This window comes from Gekko japonicus, unplaced genomic scaffold (assembly GCF_001447785.1).
Source record: "Gekko japonicus isolate JY-2015 unplaced genomic scaffold, Gekko_japonicus_V1.1 scaffold2977, whole genome shotgun sequence".
NCBI lineage: Eukaryota > Metazoa > Chordata > Lepidosauria > Squamata > Gekkonidae > Gekko > Gekko japonicus.
Genome location: NW_015176067.1, coordinates 21,764 through 45,062, shown reverse-complemented (window position 1 = coordinate 45,062; position 23,299 = coordinate 21,764). Strand labels below are relative to the sequence as shown.

The 23,299-nt window shown below is 48.7% G+C and overlaps 1 protein-coding gene across 1 annotated transcript in view; it reads right to left on the bottom strand.

Annotated features, from left to right (window-relative positions):
- LOC107123465 (dnaJ homolog subfamily C member 5) overlaps positions 1 to 23,299 on the bottom strand; it is a 27,201-nt gene continuing 3,902 nt past the window's right edge. Inside the window, exons 2-4 of the mRNA XM_015426716.1 lie at positions 9,728 to 9,941; positions 3,683 to 3,854; positions 1 to 573 (exon numbers count right to left, since the gene is read on the bottom strand). Of these exons, the coding sequence (XP_015282202.1) occupies positions 470 to 573; positions 3,683 to 3,854; positions 9,728 to 9,941 (490 nt within the window). The 3' untranslated portion in view covers positions 1 to 469. The remainder of the gene's footprint in view (positions 574 to 3,682; positions 3,855 to 9,727; positions 9,942 to 23,299) is intronic.

Sequence of the window (23,299 nt, the reverse complement as noted above, 5' to 3'; positions counted from 1 at the left end):
TTTAGACTCATTTTGGGCTGGTGCCACTGCTTAGAATGCAGAAATGTCTCCGTCACACTCGCCGTGATAACTCCTCGATACATTACAACACAAAGACATTTATAACGTAAACTCCACGCATGCTATTTTTTTTAAAAAAAAAGAAGTAGAAGGAGGAGGAGGAGGAGGAGGAGGAAGGAGAGAAGGAGAACGAAATAAGACCAAATGCTAAACTGCTTTTAAATACTGCATGCTACAGTACTTCCATGTATCATCGAGATACGACACCAAAGGTGACAAAAGGCGAAGAAGGGATTACAAAATATTCTCGGCAGGTTTGGAGGCTGCCTTCTTTATTGTGGCAGAACCTTTTCCCCTCCCTGTACTCTATTTCTAATGTCCATGATTCTAAGTGCTGGGTTGGCCATATTATTTATGTTTTATCTTTCTTTCTTTTCTTTTTTTTAAAGTTAACAGTGCTTCCTTTCGTTTAGTTAAACCCGTCGGTGTGGTACTTGGGGTGGGAGTCCGCTGTGAGCTGGGTCGTCTCTGTCGCAGACGCTGGCTGTATCACGATAGGCGTGTCGGCGGCCTCTGAAAAACAAAGAGCGTCTTTGTGAGAGAGAACGCGGCAGGTCGGATCTTGCGGGTCCCCTTCCGCTGGCGGCAGCCGTTTTCTCCAGCCGCAAAGGGACCTTCGGAACCGATCTGTGGAACCCAGCGTATTGTTAACAAGCGATGAGAGTGCTAAGACCAGGCCCAATAAAAGCACCAGGTCAGAACTGCTTCTAAGAGGTTATAGTTTCACCTGGGTAGCTGTGTCAGGGAGGAGGAGAAGGAGAAGAAGTAGTTTCGAGTCCATTAGCACCAATGGGATTTGTAGGGTACGAGCTTTTGGGCGATTTCGCACTAGAGCTGCCTCGCGGTGCAGCCGCCGTCTGTCCCGACACTATTTGTCAATTTCACACCCGAGGCTGCGGGGCTGCATTTGATCCGCGGCTTCGCCTGATTTCCTCCGCAGTTTCATGATCCTCAAAAACCAGGATCACGAAACTGCGGAGGAAATCGGACGAAGCCGCGAGTCAAAATGCAGTCCCACAGCTTCGGGTGTGAAACTGACATGTTTGTGTCGGGGCAAACAGCAGCTGCACCGCGAGGCAGCTCTGGTGCGAAATCGCCCTTTGAGAGTCAGCGCTCCCTTCATCTGATACAAGTAGGAATGGAGACACACACACACCCCGGGAGGGGTGTTGCAGAGAAGGGAGTCAGGACGCAGAGGTACAATGCAAAAGGTAACTGCCTCGGTTAGAGCAGGGGAGGAACGCTTAGGAGCAGCAAACCAGCATCTGTAGTGCGGTAATTTGTGCGTGAACTCAAGTTCGGCACAGTCACGTTGCAATCTCCCCGTGAAGCTTCTCTTCTTGGGGACTGTGAGTCTTAGGTCAGCAAAGGAGCCACTGGACTCGAATCTTGTTCTGCTAAGTGATTAGGAAGGGATGTGCCTCCCGAAGTGGTTGTTTCTTCTAAACAAAAAACAACCAGCATAACTATCTGTGGGCAGCTACTAGGGTTTCCAGCTCCAGGTATGGAAATTCTTGGAGATTGGGGGGGGGGGTGAAGTCTGAAGAGAACAGGATGTGGGGAGAGGAGGGATCCCAGTGGGGTATAATGTCACAGAGTCGACTCCCCAAGCCAGCCATTTTCTCCAGGGAAATTGATCTCTATGCTCTGGAGATTAGCTGTAATTCAAGAAGATCCCCAGGCCCTACCTGGAGTTTGGGAACCCTAGCAGCAGTGCTTGGCAGTATCCTGCTTTATAGGCCCATAACTTTTGTGAATTTAACTGCAAGGCCAAGTTACAACTGCTAGCTCCAAGAACATAAGAAGAGCCTGCCGGATCAGACCAGTGGTCCATCTAGTCAGGCGTCCTGTCTCAGGCAGTGGCCAACCAGCTCCTCTGGGGGGCCAACAACAGGACATATATGCCGAGGCCTTCAGAAGAACATCAGAAGGGCCCTCCTGGATCAGACCAGTAGTCCATCTAGTCCACCATCCTGTCTGACACAGTGGCCAGCTAGTTCCTCTGGAGGGCCAACAACAGGGCATAGAGGCCGAGGCCTTCAGAAGAACATCAGAAGAGCCCTGCTGGATCAGACCAGTGGTCCATCTAGTCCAACATCCTGTCTCACACAGCAGCCAACCAGTTGCCCTGGAGGGCCAATAATAAGGCATAGAGACTGAGGCCTTCAGGAGAACATTAGAAGAGCCCTGCTGGATCAGACAAGTAGTCCATCTAGTCCAGCATCACACAGTGGCCAGCCAGTTCCTCTGAGGGCCAGCAACAGGGCACAGAGGCTGAGGCCTTCATAAGAACATCAGAACAGCCCTGCTGGATCAGACGAGTAGTCCATCTAGTCCAGCCTCCTGTGTCACATGGTGGCCAGCCAGTTCCTTCATCTAGTTCAGTATTATCTACCCACAAGGGGAGTCGTTTCCCCCAAAGTCTTGGGCAAAGACGTGTCTTTTCCCAGCACTTCTTACAGGAAATTATTGAACTGGAGATTTCAAGGGCTGAACTGGTTAGTGTCGGATCTGGTAGAACCAGGTTAAGAACATAAGAACATAGGAAGAGCCCTGCCGGATCAGACCAGGGGTCCATCTAGTGCAGCATCCTCTCTGACACAGTGGCCAACCAGTTCCTCTGGAGGGCCAACAACAGGGCATAGAGGACGAGGCCTTCTCCTGATTTTGCTTCCTGGTACTCAGATTCAGAGGCTCTGAACAGGGAGGTGCCCTTTAGTCACCATGGCTACTCAGCTCTGTTCCTCTTATCAGTTTCAGTTCACAAAACAAAATAATACTACTTTAATCGCATATCCTCAGTTTTTGATGACAGGCTGTGAAGAAGGGAGAAGTTAATGGTTTGGACTTTAAAAGACCCCTGTTCTGTTGTGTTACTAAGTTCTATGTTTTTAAGAACATAATAACATAAGAGATGCCAATGTTGGATCAGGCCAAAGGCCCATCCAGTCCAACACTCTGTGACACACAGTGGCCAAAAATACCAGGGGCCATCAGGAGGTCCAGCAGTGGGGCCAGGACACTAGAAGCCCTCCCACTGTTGACCCCCCCCCCCAAGCACCAAGATGGCAGAGCATCACTTGCCCCAGAGCCCCTATCTATACCTTGTGGCTAATAGCCACTGATGGACCTCTGCTCCATATGCTTATCTAATTCCCTTTTGAAGCCGTCCATGCTTGTAGCCGCCACCACTTCCTGTGGCAGTGAATTCCAAGTGTTAATCACTCTTTGGGTGTTTTTGTTACATGACATTAAACGAAAAGTAAAAATGTTCTATTGTTTCTGAATCACTGCAAGATTTATTCCAAGTTCTGGCCCCACAGAACCCACAAGCTGAGGTTACACGGCCATGTAGGAAAACACCAAGGCTCAGATCCACTTCTGCGGGCGGAAGGATTTCCGACTGCAGAGTGGTGAATCCCGACCCCAGTTCATCCCAGGAAGCAACTTCTAAATTGTTTGTATTTGCACAAAGCTTGGGGGGGAGGGGGGGGAGAGTGAGTCACCTCATGGCACCTGGTAGCTTCAGCTCCAGGAAGTCCCTCTGCACCCCCTTTCCACACTCACCCATGACCTTTAGAGATTTCGCCCGTAGCTGGCCAGGAGACAAACCAAGACTTACCCCTTTCATCCGACTGTAGCTGTGCCTCCAAGTCTTCAGGGGAGACGTAATATTCCTGTTCTTCACCTTCGGGGGGTTTCGGTTTACACTTTCCACAGCAGCAGTTACAGCAACAGCAGAGGCAGCAGCAGCAGTAGCAGCCTGTGATGAGCCCACAGAATACGAACAGTGCCTGCGTGGAGGAGACAGGGAGAGTATGTAGGGATCCACCCAACAATCCCCCCTCACAAGGACATCATAAGAACATAAGAGATCACTGATGGACCTCTGCTCCATATGCTTATCTAATTCCCTTTTGAAGCCGTCCATGCTTGTAGCCGCCACCACTTCCTGTGGCAGTGAATTCCATGTGTTAATCACTCTTTGGGTGAAGAAGTACTTCCTTTTATCCGTTCTAACCCAACCGCTCAGCAATTTCATGGAGTGCCCACGAGTTCTTGTATTGTGAGAAAGGGAGAAAAGTACCTCTTTCTCTACCTGCTCTTTCCCATGCATCAGAAGAGCCCTGGCTGGATCAGACCAGTGAGGGTCCATCTAGTCCAGCATCCTGTCTCACACAGTGGCCAATCAGTTCCTCTGGATGGCCAACAACAGGGCAGAGAGGCCGAGGGCTTCCCCTGATAAGAACATAAGAAGAGCCCTGGCTGGATCAGACCAGTGGGGGTCCATCTAGTCCAGCCTCCTGTATCATACAGTGGCCAGCCAGTTCCTCCGGAGGGCCAACAACAGGGCAGAGAGGCCAAGGCCTTCTTAATAACATCAGAAGAGCCCTGCTGGATCAGGCCAGTGAGGGTCCATCTAGTCCAGCATTCTGTCTCATGCGGTGGCCAATCAGTGCCTCTGGAGGTCCAACAACAGGGCATAGGGACTGAGGCCTTCCCCTGATGTTGCCTCCTGGCACTGGGATTCAGAGGCTGACTGCCTCTGAATGTGGAGGTTCACTTTAGTCGCCATGGCTAGTAGCCACTGACAGATCTCTCCCCCATGAATCTACCTAATCCTCTTTTAAAGCCATCTATGTGCCTGTGGCCATCACGGCATCCTCTGGCAGCCAATTCTATTTTTTTAATCACTTCCTGTATAAAGTATTTCCTTTTTATGTGTCCCGAATCTACTGTCCACCAGCTTTATTGGAGGGCCTCGAGGGATAGTATTTTGGGAAAGGGAGAAAAAGTTCTCTTTGTCAACTCTCTCCATCCTGTGCATAATTCTGCCTAGAGATGTGAAGGCCCGGAAAAAAAACATTTCCCCCCATTTTTTTCCTGAAGCCTTTTTTGTTTTTTTCCGAAAAATTGGAAAAATTGAAAAAAGAAAAGAAAAAAATTGATTATGGAACATTTTATTTTAACATGATGAATAAAATATTTTAAGACAAGGTGTTCAAATATTTTCCAAATCATTTCTAAAAAATATGTATGGTATCAGATTGATCTAATTTCTGTGCGCTAGGCTACAAACTGAACTCTCCAATGCAAGAACAAGATGCATTTCTTCCTTTAGGAGGTGCGATTGTCACAAGAAAAGAAAAAGGGTTCAGTTTTGTTTCTGCATGTGGGTGGGTATTCTGTTTGTAATAATTGTGGATACACTATATTTTTTAATATGCTAGTTGTGATAATTTCAAGCCAAGTAAAAATGTCCATAGTCGTGTTTTATGTTCCTAAAGTAACAGAATGACTTTCAATGTGGAAAAGAAAAAAAAAGTGCTAATGTAGCATTTTTTTCAATTTTTCTGAAAATTTCCGTTTTTCCCCAGAAAAAAAGTGGGTTTTTTTCCGAATTTCAACATTTCCGGAAATTTTACATCTCTAATTCTGCCAACTTTTATCACATCTCCCTTTACTTGTGTCTTTTCTGAACTGAAGTGATGAACACCAGCATAACTTCAGTCTTGTGCTAGGCCGTTTTGGAGACCACAGCTAAAAGCAGCCTGAAGTATAAACAGCAGAGAAGGAGAAGGAGAAGAAGAAGAAGAAGAGGAGATTGGATTTATACCCGTCCCTTCACTCGGAGTCTCAGAGCGGCTCACAGTCACCTTTCCCTTCCCCTCCCCACAACAGACACCCTGTGAAGTAGGTGGGGCTGAGAGAGCTGACAGAAACTACTGTTTTCAAGAACACCTCTGACAGAACCATGGCTTGCCCGAAGTCATCCAGCAGCTGTGAGTGGAGGAGTGGGGAATCAAACCCGGTTCTCCTAGATTAGAGTCCGCGCACTTAACCACTACACCAAACTGGCAGCATGGATCCGCCTATGCAAAAAACACCCATAGCAGGTGGGCGTCTTGGGCTCCCCACCCCACTTATTTTTCTTTAGACGGGTACCCTATTTGCCAGTGTTTTCCTTAAAGAACCATAACAGGAGGGGGGATGGAGCAGTTTCCATTAATGAAACCATGCAGGGATGAAGAGTTTAACCTTTCTTCACCCACGCTAATCTAAATCAGAATTAGGGGCTCTCTCCACCTGTAATCAGATGGAATAAGAATGCTGGTCACAGACCTGCCGGCATGCTCTGTTTCAACTGTTAAGAGAACTGGTTGCGTTTTCTATATTACTATACTACCTAGTTCACTGATGTGGAGCCATAAAATAGGCTCTTCCTTAAAGCAGGGGAGGGGGGAAGGCACTACAATGCAGGGAAGGCAATTACTGAAAAAAACACAAAACTCCAGCTGATTCATCAGAACGAGAAACCGGCACACTCAAACAGCAAGTCGGAGTGACTCCAAAATGCCACACGCTTCGAATGCGACAGACCACAAAAGTTTCTTCTGCACACGAGGTTTCATTCAGAGACTCTCGCAAACCACAAGGAACTTCCAGGTGCACTCTAGGACTTCTGCGCCGCTGCGTTTCAGAATCCGCTGCTTGACAGAACCTTCCCCACTACATTCTGGCCTGTCCCTTATACGTAGAACCCAGGGCCAAATTTTTAGCAAAGACACTGATAGCCCTATAACCCCTGTCTGATTATGAAAAGATGGCCTTTTTGCTCTCAGAGGAGGACCCCTTCATTTCTTCAAGATTGGCTCTCTTTGCCATGGCCGCGAGAAAAATTAGAGCAAAGGAACCAAATAGTACCATTGCAACTGAGTGAGTGATTTTAAAAGGTCTCATCGGTTTTAAAGACCAGAGGGCGAGATAATTTTAACAGGTGTTTTATACGTTTTAGGGAGTGGTGGCACAGTGGGTATATCCCACTGCTTAACATTCGAACTGTGTCAGTTCGAGTCCCGCGCTAGTGTGAGCAGCCAGCCTGTTGTCCCTAGCTCATCGTCCACCCAGCAATTTGAAAGCCTCAGCGAGTAGATAAAATGGGAACCACTCCTTAGAGAGGGTGGGCACACCAACTCCCCTCTGGGAAGGTGTTAGCTGTCGGTTGAGATGTCCTGCTCCGGGACCAGAAGGCAGAAGACTCTACTTGGCTACAAAAAAAATCCCTGCAGTGGGATGCTCCGGCCAGGCAGTGGCAGTGTGGCGATACGACATATGAGTCCTGAAGCCCCAATGTCATCAAACCGGTCGACGCAGCCGTTCGGGACATGACTGATCCAAAGCCAGAGACGTTTCCACCGTGCAGTTACGGTGTGTGCAATTAAAACGCATTATATGTTGTCTTTCCAATCCCATATTAAAACATTGTTAGTCCCTTGTCTAAAAGTGTAACTGTAAATCACTTTGAGCCCACTTGTGGGGAAAGCGATTAATAAATCAAAAGTTGTTGTTGTTGTTATTATTAATCAAAGTTGAAACATTCTATTATATGTTAATCTATATATTTTCTGAGAGTGTTTTGATATTGTGAAGGCTTATGGCCATATACAATAAAATGATACCTACCTACCTACCTACCCTAAAATGGGTTTCCCTCTTTGCAATGCAATTTGTGCTTTCCCAACCTTCACCAACTATAATGCCACCAAGAGGCAATGTATTATTGTTAATTATTATTATTTTATTATTATTATTATTATTATTATTATTATTATTAGACTACCGTCATCACTGGGGCTCAAGATGGATGACAATTATGACAATAAAAAAACTTTCAGTCCCATCAGGAAGTGGATTACAAGGCAGGATAATATTTGAATTTAACACAACAACTTCCTATTAAGCCAAAATAATGCGATTGGCCGGGGACTGCGGAACAGTGGAAAAGAGGAGGAGGAGGAGTTGAATCTATACCCCACCCTTCACTCAGAGTCTCAGAGCAGCTTACAATCTCCTTCCCCATTAGAGTTGCCAAGTCACTTACTTGGCACAGCAGGGGAGAATTGGTTCCTACACGGGAAATTGTATGGCACCGTAGAGTTTCCAGGTTGATTGCTAGAGCGTCGGTCAGCAACGCGCCCAATGTGATGACATCACTTCCGGGTGACATCGTCGCGCTGGGCACGTTGGCCTGAACCAAGTATTTGGGGGCGGTGTTCCCCCCGCCAGCCTGATCCGGACCAGCGGGGTTGGGGGGTCCTTTGGGCAGGTAATCCTCCACCCCCTTGGCGGACCTGGCAGCCCTATTCCCCATATCTGTTCTAAGGCAACAAGACAATCAGTGCAGGAAAAAACTTAATAATAAACTAATAACAGTAATAAAAGTCAACTCCTGAGAGCTGATCTATTACACCACAGCTCAACTCCCTCTACAACAGGGGTCCCCAGCCTTTCTGAGCTTTTGGGAACCACTGGATTTCGGATATCACGTGGCCGGTGCAACCACATAATGGCTGTTGCGGCAGGCAGAACCGGTCACAAAATGGCTGCCGCAGCTTCACCTCCAGGCGGTGAAGATCCTTGTGCTGTGGTGGCAGCTGCTGCCAAAGCAAGGTTTTCAAACACCTGCATAGCCAATCAATGTTCTGACAGTCGATGAGAAGCCCTGCTAGGCCAAACCCCACTTGGCTCCACCCATTTTCTAAAAACACTTGAGCTGGTGCCAGGAAAAATGTTGGCGGGAGCCATGGAGCCAGTTTGGTGTAGTGGTTAAGAGCAGCAGGACTCTAATATGGAGAACCAGGTTTGATTCCCCACTGCTCCACATGAAGCCAGTGGGTGACCTTGGGCCAGTCACAAGTTCTCTCAGAGCTGTTCTCTCAGAGCTCTCTCAGCCCCACCGACCTCACAGGGTGTCTGTTGTGGGGAGAGGAAGGGAAAGGAGATTGTAGCCTTCGGGCAGTGAGAAGTGGGGTATAAAAACCAACTCTTCTTCTCCACGTTGGGGACCCCTGCTCTACAAGCACATCCTCCTGGGCTGTTTTACTCATTCTGCAAAACGTTAGAAGCACGGGTGCCTTCCTCGGGCAGGCTTTTCCACAATGCAGGAGCCACGACACGGACCGTGCGTGAATGAGCAGCTGCCAGTTTTACATCTGGACCAATGTAAAAAATGAACAGAATGACAAAAAAAATCACCATAAACAGCAACACCTCAGTCGTGAGCAAAGAAGAGGGACCGCCTTTCCCCATACATACCCCCAAGAGCACTTCGGTTGGGGACGCAACATCGCCTGGTGATTCCAGGCCCCCGGGAGGTAAAGCTTGCTGCGACCAGGGCCAGATCCTTCTCAGTGGCGGCCCCTACCTGGTGGAACGAGCTCCCGGAGGAGATCAGGGCCCTGCGGGACCTTATGCAGTTCCGCAGGGGCTGCAAGATGGAGCTCTTCCGCCAGGCTTTTATATAGGGGCCGCCACTTCTACCACTTCTACTACTACCACCATTGAAACAACGGGGTTGGGAGTGGTCCCCGGAAGAACGGCCATTAATTCGCATGGCACTGATGCAGCTGGACTGGCTTGGACCATCGACAGGACAATTTCACCCTAATGAAATGATTGCTACCATCCTCGGAGACCATCTTGTCTGCATGGAGCACTTTATCTGTTTGCTGCGATTTAATGGTTTGACTGTTTTATATTGTTTTATGTATGGGCTTATGCCCCTGTGTAAGCCGCCCTGAGCCCGTTCGTGGGGAGGGCGGGGTAAAAATGCAAATAAATAAATAAATATTTGGGACAGAACCCTTCTGCCCTTCGTTCCGTTTACCTTTGCCCACCAGCTGGATAGCACGAAGTACGTGTTCACGTTCTCCTCTCCAAACTGCTCTGCTACGTACAGACCCAGGGAACCGTACTTGTCGTAGATATTTCGTTTCGTAGAATCCGTCAATATCGCATGCGCGTTGTTGATCTCTTTAAACTTCTCGGAAGCCTCTGGGTTATCTGGATTTTTGTCGGGGTGGTATTTTAACGCAAGTTTCCTGCGGAGAAAAAGACACACTCTTAAAAGCACAGACCCAGCAGAAAGTTAAGAATAGGCCCTACTCTGGAGAGATACCTGGCTCCAGTATGCTCATTGTATCTTGGAAAAGTATCCTTTGGGCAGTTCGAAAGAGTGACATGGAAACTACTCTATTGGGGGGGGGCAAGAGTGGGGACTTGTCGTAGATATTTCGTTTCGTAGAATCCGTCAATATCGCATGCGCGTTGTTGATCTCTTTAAACTTCTCGGAAGCCTCTGGGTTATCTGGATTTTTGTCGGGGTGGTATTTTAACGCAAGTTTCCTGCGGAGAAAAAGACACACTCTTAAAAGCACAGACCCAGCAGAAAGTTAAGAATAGGCCCTACTCTGGAGAGATACCTGGCTCCAGTATGCTCATTGTATCTTGGAAAAGTATCCTTTGGGCAGTTCGAAAGAGTGACATGGAAACTACTCTATTGGGGGGGGGGCAAGAGTGGGGGGGCTTCTGGAGTCTGGCCCTGCTGGTGGACTGCCTGATGGCACCTGGGTTTTGGCCACTGAGTGACACAGAGTTTTGGACTGGATGGGCCGTTGGCCTGATCCAACATGGCTTCTCTTATGTTCTTATATCTGGGGCAGGAAGCTCTGTATTCATGGTGCTTGGGAGGCACAGTGGGAGGGCTTCTGGAGTCCTGTCCCCACTGGTGGACCTCCTGATGGCCCCTGGGTTTTGGCCACTGTGTGAAAGAGAGTGTTGGATTGATATGCCACTGGCCTGATCCAACATGGCTCCTCTTATATTCTTATGTTTGCCCAAAGCTGGAAACTGCATTTCCTTGTCATTTCTGCTAAGCACAAGAAATTAACCTTTCCACATAAATGAACATTCATCTCCTTCATAGCAGCCCTTGACACATTTTCTTTGGGTTTAGGGGCCAGTCCAAAAATTTAGGAGCCAGGCTCATTTTTCAGCCATTGGGTTTTGTGTTTTAATTACCATATTTTAAAATTAAAGGTAAAGGTAAAGGTTCCCTCGCTCGAAAGCCAGTCGAGTCCGACTCTAGGGTTGCGGTGCTCATCTCCGTTTCAAAGCCGAAGAGCCAGCGCTGTCCGAAGACGTTTCCGTGGTCATGTGGCCGGCATGACTAAACACCAAGGCACACGGAACGCTGTTACCTTCCCACCGAAGGGGTACCTATTTATCTACTTGCAATTTCTTGCTTTCGAACCGCTAGGTTAGCAGGAGCTGGAACTAGAGACGGGAGCTCACTCCGTCATGCGGCAACCCGGGTCTTGAACTGCTGAACTACTGACCTTCCACAGTCTGCAGTTCAGCGTCTTAACCACTTGAGCCACCACAGCTCCATTTTTTAAATTATTAAGTAATTTTTAAATTACTGCTACTGCAAAACCTAATCCTAACCTCTTCACAGTTTCTTATATTTTTATTAGAGATATGACAAAAGGGTTGCAGTATTTAAACAAATATAGGGTTAACCCTGGTTGCTGGAATGTGAGGGCCCAATAGTTCTATATCTAAACTTATAACATAAATATAAACCGGATATTTAAAAAATACATGTATTTATTACAAATTAGAAAAAAGCAAATGTAGGCCCAAATAGTAGCCTCAAATAAGAACAATAAAAATCATACAATTATTTCAAACATAAGACCATTTTTGACCCTGACCAAATGCGTTTCAACCAACTGGCCTTCACACAATGTTAACACAATGGTGCCAGCCATTACAATAATAATACAGTTATTCCTTAAACTTGGACCATGTTGAACTTGTTTTATAATGGCCCTGGTCACACGGAGCATTAGGCACGCTAGAGAGACGGAAGATAGGCGGATTTTCCGGGAGCTGTCTCCCCGCCACATCTGGGAAGTGTAGAGCTCCCTTGGTGCACCCGAGGCTTCCCGCCGAAGATGCGGGGTAAAAAACTAGTACCTCGGAGGTACTAGTTTCCGGAAACCGCGGGGCAAGGGCAGGCGTCTGATCGCGTTTCCGGTGGTAGTTCCAGTGCACGCCCATGTCCCCTCGCAAAAAGGTTTTTCCCCCCAAGTCTCCACGGATGCACACAAGCACCCAACGGAGCATGCGCACATTTCAGTTTTTTTAAAAAAACACAACCCCGTTTGCCGTGCCGCTCCGCTTCTTTGCCACGTCGTGTGATCGGCACCTCCCCCCTAACCACGGGAGCTCGACAAAACCTCAACCCGACGCCTGATCGCGCAGTCGAGCGTTAGTTTGTTCCGGGGCAAACAGCCACGCCTCCCCCCCCCCACATTTTCCTGCCCGTGTGGCCAAGGCCTACCAATATCTTTTCCAGGATTCTTTTTTTAAAATCAGTAATAGCGATCTTGCTATAGTGTTACAACAATGTTCTAGTTCCTAGATTTCATTTTTTAAAAACATAATTCTCTAGCTCTTTTGGTTGTGGCGTTGTAAGGAGATCCATGTGTCCCTTCCCCCCTGTAACTCCACAACAAAAAGGGCTACAGTGGTGGTGTTTTTGAATGAAAGCTGGTAACTTGTACATTTGTGAGTACATTGTCATAACACTATGAAGATATAGCTATTACTGATTACTCATTTATTTATCAAGATGGGTAGCTGTGTTAGTCTGTCTGTAGCAGTAGAAAAGAGCAAGAGTCCAGGAGCACCTTCAAGACTAACAAAAATTCGTGGCAGAAGCAAACATTCGTGGCAGGGGATGAGCTTCCGTGTATCTGAAGAAATGAGCAGTGACTCATGAACGACCATACCCTGCCACATATTTTGTTAGCCTCTATTAGCATAGAAAAGAGATACAATCAGAGCATCATACAAAGTCTGGCCAGAAATGATTTTAGAAAAATATTACAGATTCCCTAAAAATATAATACGCAAATTGTCTACGACGAGGCCTTCTATCCAGCCCGATAGTTCTTTCCTGATGGATCCCAGTGGAAAATTCCTATTCCAAAAGTCAAGAAAGAGAGACCACCACTAAAAAGTTTCTGAACTTTCCTCTTGAAGAAAGATCTTGTTTCGACATCAAGAAACATTGGTTTCTGATATGAGAGAGTCAACAGGGGATGTTTATTTCAAAAGCTGATAAGTGGAAATTGATAAGAATTGTGGTTGCTACACGCTCAGATAAAACCATCTCCTCCTGTGGTCTCTCACCTTTGGCTTCAACCTCCAGGTGGCGGCTGGAGGTCTCCCGCTATTAGTGTTCCCTCTAAGCTGAGTTAGTGTGAGCTAGCTCGCAGTTTTTTAGCCTCCGGCTCACACATTTTTGTCTTCGCTCAGGAGGGATGGCTCCAGAGCAAACTAACTTATGCAGCAGGCAAACTGCTTGCTCACAACTTGTAATGCCAGTAGCTCACAAAGTAGAATTTTTGCTCACAAGACTCCACAGCTTAGAGGGAGCACTGATTACAACGGATCTCCAGGCGAGAGAAATTAATTCACCTGGGGGAAACGGCTGCTTTGGAAGGTGGACTCTATGGCACTATTTCCCATTAACATCCCCCCCCCCAAACCCTGCCCTACTCTGGCTCCATCCCCCAAAGCTCCAGGCATTTCCCAACCTGGAGCTGGCAATCCTAGATTTGGGGGAAGCATTTCAATTTTGTATCTTAACAGGGCTTTTTTGTAGAAAAAGCCCAGCAGGAACTCATTAGCATAATAGGCCACACCCAACAGGAGAAACTCATTAGCATATTAGTCCACACCCCTGACAGTGCAGCTCATTTGGCATATTAGGCCACACCCCCATGCCTTCCCTTGGTTTGCCCAGGCGCCCCGCAGCTGCGGGGAACCCAGGCAAGCCCCCCCCCCCTTGAAGGGAAGAGAAGGCAGTTCAAACTGCCTTCCTTTGGCTTGCCTGGGCGCCCCACGGCTGCAGGTAGCTCGAGCAAGCCATCCCTTGGACAAGCCAGGGAAGGCACGAGGAGGCATTTAAATGCCTCCCCAATCCTTCCAGCCCCCCCGCCTGCCTGCCTTCGAGTCGCGGGGGGGGGTCACTCTCCAAGCCTTCCCTTTGTAGCCATGCATGCAGAAGTTTTGGCTGTAGTGGGTGTGGCCAACTCTGAAGCCAGCCAGAACTCCGTTCCTGTGCGTTCCTGCCCAAAAATAGCCCTGGGCCTATAACATACCGGAAAGATGGTCGTCCATCTTTGGATTGGATTCATACCTTGCCCTTCACTGCCCAAAGGAGTCTCAGATCTTTCCCCAGTAATCCTTTAAGCCTTTCCCACCACACACGGAAATAGGTACCAATGTCTTTTTAAAGGCCTTTAAAAAAACTGCCCTGGGCTGGGAGCGGGGATGCCAGCAGCCACAGGAGTCAAAATAAGGAAAATGTCAGGGCCTGAATATATGCACACCTGGCCATCCAGATCTGAGAGCTCCCCCAAAAGATCGTACCAAACCAAGTTTAGGAAATATCACCACAAAGTGGGAAGTGGTGGTGGAGGGACAGAAAGAGAAGGGCATCACATAGCTGCTGCCCAGGACAGGTGCCACCAGTCAGAGCAGACAATACTGACAACGACAGCAAGGGTCTAACGACAGCAGAGGGGGGTAGATCGGATTTATACCCCGCCCTTCACTCAGAGCGGTTTACAATCTCCTTCCCTTCCCCTCCCCATGACTGACACCCTCGTGAGGGAGGTGGGGCAGAGAGAGCTCTTTCCAGAGAACTGCCCGTGAGAGAACAGCTCTGAGAGAACTTGTGACTGACCCAAGGTCACACCAGCAGCTGCATGTGGAGCCATGGGGAATCAAGCCCGGTTCTCCAGATTAGAGTCCGCGCTCCTAACCAATACACCAAACGGGCTCTCATAAAATGTCATACTTGAACAGGTGCCAATGCTTAAACTACTCACGGAGGGGGCCATGGCTCAGTGGCAGAGCATCTGCTTGGCATGCAGAAGGTCCCAAGTTCAACCCCCCGGCATCTCCAATTAAAAGGACCAGGCAGTGAGTGATGTGAAGGAATTCTGCCTGAGACCCTGGAGAGATGCCGCCAGTCTGAGAAGACAATGACGATCTTGATGGACTAATGGTCTGATTCAGTAAAAGGCAGCTTCATAATGTAGTATTACATACACACACACACGCAAACATATGTTAGATAGATTCAGGTGGGGTGGCCGTGTTGGTCTGAAGCAGCAGAACAAACTTTGAGTCCAGTGGCACCTTTAAGACCAACCAGGGGTCATTCCGTAGAAAAAGAGGTGCTGGAGCTCATTAGCATAACTCATTAGCACAACTCATTTGCATATGCCACACCCCCTGACATCACCGGAAGTGTGTCAGAAGGCAACACCCACCGCTCAGGCTCCACTGGACTCTTTTGGATTGCTAGCTATTGGGGGGGGGGGTGCAGATCTGTCCTCGCAGAGGAGGGAGAGCATGTACCTGAATAAAACTTGGTCTTAAAGGTGCCACTGGACTGTTTTGGATTGCTAGCTACTGGGGGGAGGGGACGCGCAGATCTGCCCTCACAGAGGAGGGAGAGCTTGTACCTGAAGGCGGGATGGGGGGGCGCTCTGCAACTTACCTGGATGCTTCTTGCTCCTCGTAGCCCGACTGAGGGCTGCTGGGAGCAGGGGGTGGGGCTTGTTGCATGTGCCCGCCCCCTGGGCTTCTTACTGCCGGAGCTCCGCTCCTGTGCGCTCCCGCAGGAAATGACCCCTGAGACCAACAAAGTTTTATCCAAAGTGTAAGCTTTCGTGTGCAAGCACACTTCCTCAGATAGCCATGTTGGTCTGAAGCAGCAGGACAAAATTTGAGTCCAGTGGTGCGCGTGCACACACACGAGATGGAAGATAATTGTGCGCATGGGGGGAGCGTTGTCTTTGCAAGTTCGAAAGGGCTAAACACAAAAAACTCACAGTGTCCAGTGCCTGAGCAAGACTTCTGGGTGCAGCACACAGTCTTATGACGACTGAAAATGGCTTCAAATGGAGTTTAGTGTGTGTGTTTTTAATTTTAATTCACATTTGTTAAAAAAAATCAGCCATTATTTTAGGAGAAGTAGAAGAAGAGGAGGAGATTGGATTTATACCCCACCCTTCACTACCCAAAGGAGTCCCAGAGTGGCTTACAAACTCCTTTCCCTTCCCTTCCCCTCCCCGCAACAGACACCCTGTGAGGTCGGTGGGGCTGAGAGAGCTCTGACAGAAACTGCTCTTTTTTCAAGAACAGTTCTTATCAGAACTACGGCTTGCCCAAGGTCATCCAGCCAGGTGCATGTGAAGGAGTGGGGAATCAAACCCGAGAATCAAACCCGGCTCTCCCAGATTAGAGTCCGCATACTTAACCACTACACCAAAAGGCATTAGAAGGATAAGAGAAGAAGAGATTGGATTTATACCCCACCCTTCACTACCCAAAGGCTTACAATCTACTTTCCCTTCCCCTCCCCACAACAGACACCCTGTGAGGTCGGTGGGGCTGAGAGAGCTCTGACAGAAACTGCTCTTTTTTCAAGAACAGTTCTTATCAGAACTACGGCTTGCCCACGGTCATCCAGCCAGGTGCAAGTGGAGGAGTGGGGAATCAAACCCAAGAATCAAACCTGGCTCTCCCAGATTAGAGTCTGCGCACTTAACCACTACATCAAACTGGCAACAGGAGAAAGCCACAAAAACTGTTCCTGCTAAGGACATAAAGTGCAAAATCACCCCTGCCAGATGAGACCAAGGATACCTCTAGCCCAGCATCCTATTTCAATTGGGGACCGATGAAATGCTACTTGGAAGTCAACAAGGCAGGCATGAAGGCAACAATCCTCCCCAGTTTTTTCCCCTGGTGTGAGGACGCACAGGGAGACCTCTCCATCCCGGAGGACAGGGAGATCGCAGGCCTGAGAGCTCCCTAAAATTTACACAAACACGCCTCTCTGAAGCCAATTCTTCTCATGGGTAATGAGCAGCTGTCAGACACGCACAACACAACTTGTAAAAATACAACTGTTGGTTAAAACAGAATTATTATTTTTAATCAAAATTCAGTCAGGATACAGTTGTAAGGCTCTCTGCACAAAAAACAAACTCCTGCACACTAACTAACGCTTTAAAGTCCTCTTCTTCGGTCTGGCAACGCATAACTCTTAGACACAGACAAAATGCAGTTTCTTAATTACCACGTCTGCGTCCTGGTCTTTCTAGTACTCCACACGGTTGTCCTCGTTGTGGTGGTGGTGGTTGTCGTCATGCTGGCGTTCCGACGAGCAAAGACAGACGTGAAAGGCGGCGGTCCAGTCCCATTGCCTAATGACTTCTTCAAGTTATAGGGGCTAAAGGCCCCACCGCCCTACACTACGACCAATCGGGATGTTCCGGTAATTAGTACTCAACATTTCTGCTAATATCCCCCACCTGAATCTAACTCCTAGCTTCTTCTCAGAATCCGGCTGACCTTGTGTAGAGATAAGACACGCCTAAAGGCCCACACGTGTTACTACTACTACTACTCTGTAAGAAAGTAGGTTCCAACTGTTAACCCTTGCTGACCATGGAGAAGGGGGGGGGAGGGAATTAGCTGTTCCTTACACCTGGCAACCAGTGTTCCCTCTAAGCTGAGTTAGTGTGAGCTAGCTCACAGTTTTTTAGCCTCCAGCTCACACATTTTTGTCTTAGCTCAGGAAGGAGGGCTCTAGAGCAAACTAATCCATACAGTAGCCAAATCACTTGCTCACAACTTTAATGCCAGTAGCTCACAAAGTAGAATTTTTGCTCACAAGACTCCACAGCTTAGAGGGAACATTGCAGTGACAACTGGTATTCAGAGGGACACTGCCTTCAGACATGGAAGTTCCATTTAGCAGTTACCAGCTGAGAGCCATTGAATGACTTCACAATAATAATTTTAAAAAGTTCCACCGAGTGGCAGCCAATTTACGGTGACCTCAGCAAAGGGCTTTCAAGCCAAATGACAAGAACGTAAGAACATAAGAGAAACCAATGCTGGATCAGGCCAATGGCCCATCCAGTCCAACAGTCTGTGTCACACAGTGGCCAAAAATACCAGGTGCCGTCAAGAGGTCCAGCAGTGGGGCCAGGACACTAGAAGCCCTTCTCTAAGGTGGTTTGCCATTGCCTTCCTTGGCAGAGTTTTCCTTGGGGGGGGGGTGTCTCCCATCCAAATACATCGTAGACCATACACTGAACATGAGTGGGCACTGTGTGATGCAGTAGCTAAAAAGGCAAATGCCATTTTGGGCTGTATCAACAGACGTATAGTGTCCAGATCAAACAAAGTGATGGTATCGCTTTACTCTGGTCTGGTTAGACCTTGCCTGGAGTATCGTGTTCAGTTTGGGGCACCACAATTTAAGAAGGATCTAGACAAGCTGGAACATGTCCAGAGGAGGACAACGAAGATGGTGAGGGGTCTGGAGACCAAGTCCTGTGAGGAAAGTTTGAAGGAGGTGGGTGTGTTTAGCCTGGAGAGGAGACGACTGAGAGGTGATAGGATCACTGTCTTCAAGTACTTGAAGGGCTGTCATATAGAAGATGGTGCAGAGTGGTTTTCTGTTGCCCCAGAAGGTCGGACCGGAACCAACAGGTTGAAATTAAATCAGAAGAGTTTTCGGCACAACATTAGGAAGAACTTCCTGACAGTTCCTCAGAGGAACAGGCTTCCTCGGGAGGTGGTGGGCTCTCCTTCTCTGGAGAGGTTTTCAAACAGAGGCTAGATGGCCATCTGACAGCAGTGCTGATTCTGTGAACTGAGGCCGATCATGAGAAGGGAGGGCAGGAAGGGTTGCCTCAGTGCTTAGTTCTTGTGGTCCTTTCTTACACACCCAGGGAAACGCTGATTGCTGATTGGGAGCCGGTCTGGTGTTGTGGTTAAGTGCGGACTCTAATCTGGGAGAACCGGGTTTGATTCCCCACGCCTCCACTTGCACCTGGCTGGATGACCTTGGGCAAGCCATAGTTCTGATAAGAGCTGTTCCTGAAAAAGAGCAGTTTCTGTCAGAGCTCTCTCAGCCCCACCTATCTCACAGGGTGTCTGTTGTGGGGAGGGGAAGGGAAAGGAGTTTGTAAGCCGCTCTGAGACACCTTTGGGTAGTGAAGGGCCAATCTCTTCTTCTTCTACTACTTTGGGGTCAGGAAGCAATTTTCTCCAGACCAGTTTGGCCAGGGATCTTGGAGGGATTCCCCTCCCTTTCGGGGCATAGAGCAGGGGGTCACTGGGTGTGTGTGTGGGGGGAGGTATTTATGAATTTCCTGCATTGTTCAGGGGGTAGGTGTAGATGACCCTAGAGGTCCCTTCCAAGTCTCTGACTCTGTGATTCCATACTCACCGTGGTTGACCTTGCTTAGCTTCCAACCCCTTATAAGCTCAGCCTGCTACACTGACTGACTTAGCCGCTATGATTTTGGCAAATGGCTCAACACCACCGAAAGCCAGAGCCCACCGCCTCCTCTATGCGGGCAAGCAGCTTGCTCACCTCGCTTGACACCAAGACCAAAACATTAAGGAGCTATGAATGTGTCTGTTTCGGTCGGAGAGATCTCTGTGCAACCCTGAACTGCATACCTTTGCACCAACAGGTTGCCGGGTATGGCAAAAGAAAAAAGTAAAATAAAATTCCATGTACATGGAATCCACAAATGGAAACCTGCGGAGGAATACATGGGGGGGGGGGGGGAATTACCAGTAGGCAAAGCACCCTGTTTCCTCCCAAGGGTTAATGTGAATACTAATGGGCCTACTAGACCTTGAAGGTGTCAGTAATTGTGCCTCCCTGCCTATACCATCCTTATCTCTTTGAAGGTTAGAGTCAAGAATATGGTAATTAGCTCTTCCTGGGAACCTGTGGTCTACTAGACAGAAGAGGGAGGCAGGAACAATGTCCTAATCTTATAGAGGGTTCCAGCTATAGTGTACACCAGTGTTGCCTCTAAGCTGAGTTAATGTGAGCTAGCTCACAGTTTTTTAGCCTCTGGCTGACACATCTTTGTCTTACATCAGGAAGGATGGCTCCAGAGCAGTGTTCCCTCTAAGCTGACTTAGTGTGAGCTAGCTCACAGTTTTTTGGCCTCCGGCTCACACCTTTTTGTTTTGGCTCAGGAAGGATGGCTCCAGAGCAAACTAATTTATGCAACAGCCAAATCGCTCGCTCACAACATTAATGCCAGTCGCTCACAAAGTTGAATTTTGGCTCACAAGACTCCACAACTTAGAGGGAGCATTGCTCCAGAGCAAACTAATTTATGCAGTAGCCAAATCGCTCGCTCACAACTTTAATGCCAGGAGCTCACAAAGTAGAATTTTGGCTCACAAGACTCCACAGCTGAGGGAGCATTTACACCCTGATTGGATTTGGAACATCATCTGATGCCAGATGGCCAGAGACTATAATTATGTCATAGACCAGAGGGAAGCCATGATAACTTCGTGATTTCACAGGACGGAGGCCAGGTCTCGTTGCAAAGATGTGTTATGTAGACAACACTTAAGCCTCTACTTTGGACTTTGAAACTTTAAGGTTGTGCTATCTAATACCAGGTATGGAAGTATTAGATAGAAAATAGACTGAGTCCAGAGGCACCTTTAAGACCAACAAAGTTTTATTCAAGGTATAAATTTTCATGTGCAGGCAGACTCCTTCAGATCTGAAGAAGCGTGCATGCACACAAAAGCTTATGCCCAGAATAAAACTTTGTTGGTCTTAAAGGTGCCACTGGACTCAAACTTTGTTCTTCTGCTTCAGACCAACGCTGCTACCTACCCGAATCTATTTAGATAGGAAAGTTAGCTTTCTTGTTTTTATAAGAACACTAGGAGAAAGCCCCATTGCGGAAATGAATGCAACGGGGTCGAGTGCGGGGTCCTGGTGACGCGCCTCAGCGGGCGGGCAGGAGAAGCAAGGGGGAGGCCTTGAAAGCCCCCCCCCGCTCCCTCCCCGGCTTGCATGCCAGGAAGGAGCGGGAGGGGGCTGTAACTGGGAGCCTTCTCCTGCTCGTCCATCTGGGCCTCCGGGCAGGAGAAGGAAGGGGAGGATTTGAAAGCCCCCCCCCCGCTCCCTCCCCGGCTTGCATGCCAGGAAGGAGCGGGAGGGGGCTGTAACTGGGAGCCTTCTCCTGCTTGTCCGTCTCTGCGGGCGGGCAGGAGAAGGAAGGAGGAGTCCTCACAACACACACACACCCGTCCCTCCTGGGCCCTTGCAAGAGGGCCAGGAAGGGGTGGGAGGGGACTCTGGGAGCCTTCTCCTGCTCGTCTCCCCAGAAGGAGGTCCCGCGGACTACCTGGGGCAGGCCACGCAGCCCAGGGGGGCACGGCGCAGCTGTCTCCCCCGTCCCCAAGGCCAGTCGGTCCCCCTGGGAAGCGTCCATCCCCGCTGGTGGCTCCTCACAGACTGTGGGCGAGAGGCTGACCAGTGGGTCTGTGGGCGGGACCGAGGCACTGACAGGCCAATGGCTGACGGAGCGCATTTACTGAGGTGCTGACAGGCCAATGGCTGAGGGAGCGCATTTCATGTGTCCACCCCAAATCACTTTTATTAATAAGGAAGGATAAGAGAAGCCATGTTGGATCAGCCAATGGCCCATGCAGTCCAACATTCTGTGTCCCACAGAGGCCAAATCCCAGGGGTCATAAGGAGGTCCACCAAGTGGGGCCAGAATTCCAGAAGCCCTTGCACTGTTACATAAGAACATAAGAGAAGCCAATGTTGGATCAGGCCAATGGCCCATCCAGTCCAACACTCTGTGTCACTCATTGGCCAAAAATACCAGGTGCCATCAGGAGGTCCACCAGTGGGGCCAGGACACTAGAAGCCCCCCCCACTCTTGCCCCCCCCGCAAGCACCAAGAATACAGAGCATCACTTGCCCCAGAGTCCTTATCTATACCTTGTTTCTAATAGCCACTGATGGACCTCTGCTCCAGATGTTTCTCCAATTCCCTCTTGAAGCCGTCCATGCAGTGAATTCCATGTGTTAATCACTCCCTGAACAAAGTTTATGCTACAGGATTAAAAAGCCTGTGTTGCCCTGTTCTTTAAATACTTAACAAACCTTTATATATATTTTTACCAAGGTCTGGTTTCTTGTGTGCATATAGGCTTGAGAACCCACAACTCTGAGCACTGCCTGCTAGGTACCGTGAGAGACTCCTGGTTCCCAGCTTTAGCCACCTAACGGTTTCCTAACTTGTCCCACGCGTGGGAGGGTACCTAATGGGCCCATGCCATGGGGGGGGGTGCATATGAATACCCCATATCCTATTAGGCTCTATGGGTTGCCGCCATTCTTAACAGTGCCTGTGTTACTGCTTCTATAGCTTTGCAATAAAAGTATAACCGTTCCTGAATGTGTGTACTTCATTGTTAGCTGTGGGTTCTGACATTTTGATCCATCTGGACACACATTCCTCTAGGGCTATTAGGGGGAAAAGCAAACAAACAGATACACTGGTATTTATCCTGGAAGGCAGACTTTTCATAGCAACAGCAACAAGCAGAGCTGTCTATTAATTTGTCCAGTTCTCAAGAAACTGAACAAGCTGTGGTAACACACAGTAAATTATCTGGAACTTGCGGGTTTTCAAATCAAAGGCGAAACGACTTTCTCACTAACATTCCCCCTCTGTACACGGATTACTGCTGACCTCTAGTGTAAAATTCAATGCATTACAGGTGATCAAATGTAAGCCCTTCTCACCTGGGCATTTATTAAGCCTGCAAACACCACAACAGAGCATCCAGAGGCCAAGTTAGACACAACAAGGGTAGACAGCAAATACCTCCCAGTCAGCGGCTGTTGTTGTTGTTTTAGAAAAAAGGGGTGGGGGGTGGCGGCATGCATCCATAAGAACATCAGAAGAGCGCTGCTGGATCAGACCAGTGGTCCATCTAGTCCAGCATCCTGTCTCACACAGGGGCCAACCAGTTCCTCTGGAGGGCCAAGAACAGGGCACAGAGGCCGAGGCCTTCATAAGAACATTAGAAGAGCCCTGCTGGATCAGACCAGTGAGGGTCCATCTAGTCCAGCATCCCGTCTCACACAGTGGCCAACCAGTTCCTCTGGAGGGCCAACATCAGGGCACAGAAGCCGAGGCCTTCATAAGAACATCAGAAGAGCCCTGCTGGATCAGCCCAGTGAGAGTCCATCTAGTCCAGCATCCTGCCTCACACAGTGGCCAACCAGTTCCTCTGGACAGCCAAGAAGAGGGCATAGAGGCTGAGGCCTTCATAAGAACATCAGAAGAGCCCTGCTGAATCAGACCAGTGAGTGTCCATCTAGTCCAGCATCCTGTCTCACACAGTGGCCAACCAGTTCCTCTGGAGGGCCAACAATAGGGCACAGAGGCTGAGGTGTTCATAAGAACATTAGAAGAGCCCTGCTGGATCAGCCCAGTGA